At 41.0% G+C, this 8954-nt stretch overlaps 1 protein-coding gene across 1 annotated transcript in view; it reads right to left on the reverse strand.

Annotated features, from left to right (window-relative positions):
• The window catches only part of PRTFDC1 (phosphoribosyl transferase domain containing 1), a gene marked incomplete at both ends in the record, with an annotated part of 69178 nt that extends 61957 nt beyond the window's left edge, over window positions 1–7221 (reverse strand). The window contains 3 exon segments of the mRNA XM_084880571.1: window positions 6694–6750; window positions 6753–6834; window positions 7076–7221. Coding sequence (XP_084736697.1) covers window positions 6694–6750; window positions 6753–6834; window positions 7076–7221 — 285 coding nt within the window.
• Window positions 7222–8954: the final 1733 nt, after the last annotated feature.

Raw genomic sequence — 8954 nt, forward strand, 5'->3', positions numbered from 1 at the left:
TCATAGTTAAGTATTTCCCTTCCTACAACTCAACAAAAGTTAAAAGTAATTTAAAGAACGGAACAATAGAGGCATAATTAGTATATTTCCGAGTGACTTAGGCTCAGAAAGCAGCAGAATAAGGGGAAAACTTATTTCTATCTTAAAAATTATCTTAATAGGAGGAGGAGAGATAACATAATACGTCTCACCTCTTAGCTCCCTTAAACACAGGTCCTGAGGGACATCAGAAGCGCTCCCATCACAGAATTCTAGCTGGAGCAGCTTCTGTGTGTCCCTTCCAGTTCAGTGCCTTTCCTCATTAAAGAGTGTTCACAATGAGAACATGCAGAGGTTAGTAGGACACCGAAGTTTATGTCAGTACTTTCAGGAGGGACTTAGGAGAGAGGAAAAGTACCAGTAATTCCAGGCTTCTGCATGTCATGCGCCTACCAGTACTTCCCAGTCTTGTGTTAGATGAACATGTTTTGCAAAGGCATTGCTGACTCATCAGACTACTGATCTACTGTGACGGCCCAGCCTTTTCCTGAGGCATTTCTGTCCAGTCATTTCTCTGGTGGTGTGAGCTTCGGGGCCCTTTATGTGTTATTGTGTCCTTTTCCTCACCGAGAGTCATCCTGTTTTCCTGGTACTATCCTCTAATTTTTCAATGTCTGTTTGGATTCCATTTCTGTTCTTCAGGACAAAATAATACTAGTCAAATAAAAAAAGGAAAGATTTTCAAAATTTCTTCCAAATGAATACGAAATTAATAAACAGAAAGCTAAATAATTCTTGTCCTTGAAAGTCTCAAACATCTTACTATATATTGACATTACCTAAGTTGCTAATAGTAAGATTGCATTTAACAATGGAAAACTCAGGCCATAAAATAACCCATACTATATTCTAAAATAAGAATACAAACATTAAATTTGAACTGTATTATAGCACAATGACCATCATAAAAGATTAATTTCCATAAATATTTCCCCCAAGTCATTTTATTACATCCTACTATTTTTTCCTCTCCAGATCCAAATGATTTCCTGGTAATTCCATGTGTTTTATGGCCCTAATGCTAGATTTTATAGTCTATATCAGTTACAAAATGTTGGTTAAAGACTAACGTGAAGTAAGGCCAAGGATTTTTGCAGTCTGCAATTATTTTTGTGCTGAAAATTAGAAATTATAGGGACACAATTAATAAAACACCACAATATATCCTTTTTGGAAAAGGACAGGTACAAATAAAGAAAAATGACTAAGAGCATTCTTACTATATATAGTCAGCATGCTTCAGTTCCAGGGGTCCAGAGCACTCCCGGAAAGATAAATGGGACAAGCAGGGACATGAGGAACAACTGAAACCCTGAGGCATTTGATGAATCAGTACTCCTCTACACACACTTTCTGGTGGGCAGGTGCTGCCCACTTCCAGGTTCTACAGTCTTCTAGCAAAATCACTGACCCTAGCCCCCACCTCATCTACTAGCTCAATCTCAGTGAATCTCTCAGAACAAACCCAATGTTAGACGGGACTGGAACTCGGAACTGGTTGTTGGGCAAGCAATGGAGCCGAATGCCTCATGACTGTATTTGCCTCTCCTGTTGGCTTTGGCATTCTGCCTTGTTTTCAAGATCCACAGCCCTTTGTGTGTGCTCAGTTTATCCCTTGACCTGTCTTCTATGCCCACGCCCCTTCCTGAAAACTCACCCAGCACTCCTAAAAAATTATGAAGCTCTCACCTTCTAGGCAGGGAGGTCCATTTTCTCACCCACAGCTCCAATAAGCAGCTGTGGTGTTGTGGTTAAAAGCTCTAGTTTGGGTGTGTAACTGACCTCCACTTCCCAGCCATGTGTTCTTGAGGCTCTAACTAACCTCTCTGGCCTTTAGGTTCTCACCTGTAAAAAAGGGCATTAGTAGCACCAACTTCATAGGAGTCTTGGGAAAGTATAATGAGTTGATACATAAAGAGCATATAAGATAATAGTTGGCCATAACACATAAGCACTCAGTGAATATTATATTTTATTAGCAGTTGAACCAATGGTAGAACAGAAGCTTGCTGATACTACCAGCTTAGTTTTTGGAGCTCTGAAGGCTGTGGTGTTTCATCCCATCTCTCAAGTACCTGCTACACCTGCCACAGAGTACATTCCTCAATATGCCTCTCTCCAGGCTGGGTCATGTTCCTTACCCCAAATCCAGCCTAGCTCATGGCAATTACTGAGTTAAACACAGCTCTACCTACAAGTGGAAATCTGATTGCTCTATAATTTAATAATTACTTCTTCATTATTCTCTTACTTGCCTTCTCAGTGTTTGCTTTTCATAAAAAAAGACAAACCCTTCAATAAGCATCTTTAGACAATGAAATGTGAGTACAAAAATGGACATTAATGAAATGTATAGGTATTTTATATACATATAACAAATATATACTTGCCTCAGACCCATCCAGCACCTCAAATAACAGGGGACCTCTCTTTTCCACCTGCCCCTTTCCAAAGATTTAAATTAGAGTCCTTTTCCTCATCCTATGCCCAAGCTGGAATTCTGATAACGGTGGGCTTCCTCTCTCAAAAAAATAAAGGGGGCCTTTACTACATGAAAGAAGTTCAGTGAGAGGCCTGTCGTAGGGCAAAGTGAAAACTTCTCACTGGAACTAAGGATGCTGGGTCTGGCTTATCTGTCCTGTCCCCATTCCTCGCAAGCACAGATCACTGAGGACTGACTTGGACCCTTTGTTCTAAACTGTGGAAATGAGAGAAAGTGTGTTAGCTTTTCTTTTCCCTCCACGGATTAGGTTTGTGGCCAACCCTTAGCTCTAATGAGCCTTTTTAATGAAGATGCCAGCTTCCCTGGGGGCCCACATCCCCAGCATGGCAAGTCTCAGTCTACTGCGACTTGGATTGTATTTTATTTTGGATCGTAGTTTATTTCCAGAAGCATTCTCTCGGTGCTGCCAAGACACAGGAAATATTAATTAATACAAAGCAGTGCATGTTCCAACAGCAGGGGGCAGGGATCTGAGGCCATTGCAGCATGCTTAAAATAAAATTCCTCTTCAGTTTTGAAAGCCTCCAAATTTGATGAAGACTTTACTTTGCTCATAGCAAAATTGGCAGAAAACAAAGAAATCTGAGTACTGCCCCCCTGAACTACACTTTATCCTCACATTGCATTGTATATAATAAACCTTTAATTTATGGTGACATTTAAAAGGAAATAAAGGGAAAAAAGTTGGCAAATAATACATCCACATACAAAAGGTTGGCTGAAAAGTCACGTGCTGATACCTACTCTTCACCAACTTCTCAAATGTGGCTCTCTGCTCCAAAGCCCCTTAGAATAGATATTCCAAAAGGCCTCCCACCTCTTTCCTGACAGAGCTTTCTCAAAACACACTAAAGTGGAGAGCTCAAAAGGCAGTCGAATACCTTTTATTTATTTACTTTTTTGACTCAGGTTTCTAGACCCTCAGGCATTGGTGAAGAGCTTAGCTCTCAAGGTTCTTGTGCAATTCTGCTGGATTTGTCTTCCTAAGAGGGGAAGCTTGAAGTGAATCCAAAGGGGCAGCAAGTGTCATCAGGATTTATATCTTTAGAAAACTCCCATGGTGTAGAGGAGAAAGATGAAATTTTTGCATAACTTACAGGAATACCTAGTGTCAATATTTGTTATTTATTTTCTTGGAAGGTAATTCCTCAGTTTACTAATACAACATATAAAACATTTTAGAAAAATGAGCAGTTAATTGTCTAATTACAGATATTGCCTTTCTTCCAGAAATTATGGGAGCTGGCTTAACTGAGTTCAGTAAATATCAAAGTGAAGCTTAGGAAAAAATGATGCTGATTTATTTGGTGAAATTCTCATTCTTTAAGCCTACTACATCTCGACACATCCACACATCTCTAGAGAGACAGGATGTGTTAGTGGCCTCAGTCTTGGGCTCTGGAGTTGACCTTTGGTTTAAATATTAAATCTTCCATTTACAAACATATGAATATCTTATGAAACAGTAACATTTTGTGGAGAATCCTTAGAAAATCCCGTGGGAAATACTGATGTGCTGCAAAGGGCACAAGCTTGAGAGACTGATGGGTCTGGACTCTGATGCCACCTCTACTTCTTACTGCTGTGCAGTTAGAGGTGAACCAGGCCTGCAGGGAAGGACAGGTAGGGGCAAACAGGCTGGCAGGAGAGCAGCTAGACATCAGTCAAGCTGGCATGGAAGTGGTTAGGGGTGATCAGGCTGGCAGGCAGAAGCAGTTAGGGGCAATCAGGAAGGCAGGCAGGTGAGCATTTGGGAGCCAGCAGTCCTGGATTGTGAGAGGGATGTACGACTGCCCATTTAACATCCCTCAAGGGGTCCCAGATTGGAGAGGGTGCAGGCTGGGCTGAGGGACACACATATCCCCATGCAAAATTTCATGCACCGGGCTTCTAGTCCTATATAATAAAAGGCTAATATGCAAATTGACCGGATTGTGGAATGGCTGGCCACTATGATGTACACTGACCACCAGGGGACAAATGCTCAATGCAGGAGTGCTCCCACAGGGGGAGTGCCTCTCAACCAGAAGCAGGGCTCACGGCTGGCAAGTGCAGCAGCATTGGTGGCAGCCTCTCCCACCTCCATAGCAGTGCTAATGACGTCCAACTGACATCAGTTGGACATCCCCCAAGGGCTCCCAGACTGTGAGAGGGTGCAGAAATGGTTTTTGTGCACTGGGCCTCTAGTATCTGTCTAATGAAATCCCACTTGACAATAAGAAGTGAACTACTGGTACACGTAACTATGAATAAATCTCCAAATGACTTCTTCCAAGATTTAGATTTTCTAAGGCTACATGGCATACAATTACATAATATGACATTCTGGAAAGAGCAAAACTCTAGGGACAGAAAACATATCAGTGGTTGCCAGGGCCTGGGAGTTAGGGAAGGGGTTGACTTCAAAAAACACAAGGGTATATTTTTTTGTGTGGTGAGAAACTATTCTATATTTTGATTGTGATAATTTACATGACCCCATGCTATTGTCAAACTGGGAGAGGTCGATGGGGGAAAAGAGACATAAGTGATACTTTCAACAATAAAGAATTTAAAAAACAAAACAAAACTCAGAACTATAAGCTAAAAGAGATGACTTTTCTTTCATGAAAAGTATACCTCCATAAGCCTGGCTTTGATTTTTAAAAAGATTTTTAGAAAGCTGTTTTCTTGGAAAAAGATATAATAAGTATTAGAGCCAAGTAAATGAGAAAAAAAATATATATGAAAGAAGCACAACTACTTTCCAGGATGGAAGGAACCCAAAGAGAGAAAAGACTTTCAAAAAAGATGACACTAATAAATTAGAGTTAAGTTGCTTGCAAAAGACAGTTTCATCCTGGCCTTAGAAGTCATCAAGAAAATACAGAGTATCTTAAGAAATAGAAATAATTTTCCAGCTGCTCTATAGCTGAGGCAACTGAGACACAGAGAGTGGTAGGCAGAACTCTAAAATGCGCCCACCCCAGTCGGGTCCCCTGCTGTACACACCCAGTATGATCTCTTCCACTTGAGTGTGGGTGAGACTTGTAAATATCATGGAAATTCACTCCCATGATTAGGGAACTATTTAATTGACTTTGAGTTCTTCAAAAGGAAGTTTATCCTGGGTGAACCTGCCCAATCAGATTAGCCTTTAAAAGAGGGTCTCCTGCAGTGCCGTGTACTGCTTATGGAGAGATGAAGACCTCTAGAAGCTGAGAGGTCTCTAGCCAAGAGTAAGGGAGAAACAGGATCTGAATTATGCCAAAAACCAGTGATCTTGGAAAAGGACCCCAAACCTCAGATCAGATCAAAGCCCCAAATAACACCTTAATTTCTTTTGGAAAGACTGAGCAGAGAACCAATGCCCAGACTTCTAATAATAACATGATAAATTTTACTTTAAGCCACTAGGTTCATGGCAATTTTATCATAAAGCAGTAAAAAACCAATTCAAAGGGTGAATTAAAATGTGCAAGCTAGTTTAATCAATGTGAATACTCTTAGGGTTGTGTCTCCAATAGTTCTTCACCCCAAAGTAAGGCAGTTTTAATGACTTGCACTGAATGGAAAAGCATCACAAAAGGTAGCATCATAGAGAGAAGAGGTGAAGGCTAAGGAGATGACATCTCTGGAGAATAATCCCCTCAATTCTGTTCAGTGGTGGCCAAGAGAGCCCAGCATAGACAAGTGAAGGGCCCCCTAGTCTTGTCTCATTGTACATAGTAACTCGCTGATCCTAAACCTTCCCTTCTCTACATCAAGGCCATGACTGCAATCATTCAAGTATTAACACTCTCCTCTCTGGGCTGAACACTCTCACACAAGTCTCCAGGGACAACAGTAACAACCAGGGCAGGGTTCACTGGACTTCCTTTAACACTTCTTCTTAACACACTCACTTGTTAAGCTGGACACCAGGAAATAACCACTCAGCTTTATAACCACAAAAGAAACATGAATCATTCCTGAAGCATCCTTCCATACAGATTAAAACAGATAGCAGGAGTCCCACCCCACCCTAAAGAATACTATTTGAATGGCAGGTTACAGTATCTTGCAAATTTAAAAGAATTACAATCTTAATTTTCATAACATTATTATTTCTTTTATTCTATAAAGTTATTCATTCGAAAAGTCATATAATGACCATAGAACTAATAACTTACCCTGTAACTTTTTAATCTGATGAAATCAACCTTTGTAGAGACATATCTATCTGAACTTTGATGTTCTTAAGGTGCTCTATAAGATCCGCACAAAACTTGTAACCTCCTTTAAGCACACACAGGATCATAAGGTCACAGCATCTACATCTTCAATAAGATCCTTAGCCAGCTGCTCAATTCTGAAAGAAGGAATGAAAAGATATGTTAAACCATAACTATCTCTGAATATTTTTGTTCCTTTTAGAAAAATGCATGATGTACTATGCATATTAGATTACGCAAGAAAATGTGGAGAAGAGCTTGGGAGACAGAAGCCTGCAGATAAAGCAGCTTTGTTCAAGTTTGACAAAGAGAGTGTTCAAAACATATTTCTGACAATTACATCATCAATAGCACATTGTTACTCCTCTGTGTCACAAAAATGATTAAGGTGTAAGCTATAAAGTCAAAAGTCATGGATGTTGTTATTTTATCACCAGAGAGGTTAGTGGTTAAGCTTAATGCCGTGATGGCATTTGCTGATAGCATGCTCACTTTATGACATGGAGAAAGGAAATGGAGAATGACTCACCCACCTTGCAACATTAGAGGAGACTGGAGGAAAAATCCCTTAGTAACTACCAAAATAACAACATTTGCCTTCTATTTCACAAAGATAACACATTACCTATGTGAAAGGTGCCCCAGAGTACAATTCCAGCAGGCACCATTCCCAGGGAATGCAATGTGAATGATGCCTCATGGAGTTATGCAATGATGCAACCTTGGGTTGGTACCCAGTACCTAATTTGGAACTTTCATTGTGTTTCTTTCTAATTGTTTCATGTCTAGAAGTCCATTTTTCATGCACCCGTACAACATTAAAACCTTAAATAGAGGCAGGATCTAAGGTACATCCTTACTGAAACTATAAATAGAATTAGATTTAAAACAAATAAACTGAATGATCTGAATATATATAAAACATTATATTATGAATGATTGACATACATTATTTAATTACATAATACATTTTATATATTATATACATTTTAATCTCTTTTGTTTTTAAAAATTATTTTAATTCAAAAATGTTTTACTTACAATTGACATACAATATTACTTTCAGATATACAACATAGTGATTAGGTATCCTATATAATAAAACCGTAATATGCAAATCGACTGAATAGCAGAAGGACAGGTCACTATGATGTGCACTGACCACCGGGGGGCAGATGCTCAATGCAGGAGCTGTCCCCTGGTGGTCAGTGCATTCCACAGGGGGAGCATCACTCAACCAAAATCTGGGCTCACAGCTGGTGAGTATATCAGGTGGTGGCAAGTGCCTCTCCTGCCTCCACTGCAGACAGGTGGTAAGGAACAAGGGGTCCCAGACTGTGAGAAGGCACAAGCCAGGCTGAGGGACTCCCCCACAGTATATGAAATTTTGTGCACCTGGCCTCTAGTTTATATATAACTTACAAGGTGAACACCACCATAAGTCTAGTGTCCATCTGACATCATACATAGTTATTACAATACTAGAGGCCTGGTGCACAAAATTTGTGCATGTCCCTCAGCCCAGCCTGCACCCTCTCCAATCTGGGACCCCTTGAGAGATGTCCAACTGCCTGGTAGGATCAGGTCTAAATGGGCCGTTGGACATCCTTCTCACAATCCAGGACTGCTGGCTCCCAAATGCTCGCCAGCCAGCCTTCCTGATTGCCTCTAACTGCTTCTGCCTGCCAGCCTGATCACCCCCTAATCACTCACCTGCCAGCCTGATTGATGCCTAACTGCTCCCCTGCCAGCCTGTTTGCCCCTACCTGTCCTCCCCTGCAGGCCTGATCACTTCTAACTGCCCTTCCTTGCAGGCCTGGTCCCTCTCAACTGCTCTTCCCTGCAGGCCTGGGTCCTACCCAACTGCCCTTCCCTGTAGGCCTGGTAACCCCAACTTCTCTTCTCTGTCAACCTGGTCACCCCTAACTGCCCTCCCTTGCAGGGTTGACCAACTGCCCTCCCTTGCAGGCCTGGTCCCTCCTAACTGCCCTCTCCTGCTGGCCATCTTGTGGTGGCCATATTGTGTTCACATGGAAACCGTAATGGCTCCAGCTGTTTAAGTACAATTTCTAACTAATTTAAGGTTGAAGGGTAAGCTATTCAGACAGAGGAGTGGACCCTAGTAAACTAGACTTAAAAAGAAGAAAAATAAACTGCACATCATCAAAGACCAAACATTGTGGGGGACATATATTTCACAGAATGAAAGACCAAAAAAA

This window comes from Pipistrellus hanaki (genome assembly GCF_964339955.1).
Source record: "Pipistrellus hanaki genome assembly, chromosome: 1".
Taxonomy (NCBI): Eukaryota; Metazoa; Chordata; class Mammalia; order Chiroptera; family Vespertilionidae; genus Pipistrellus; species Pipistrellus hanaki.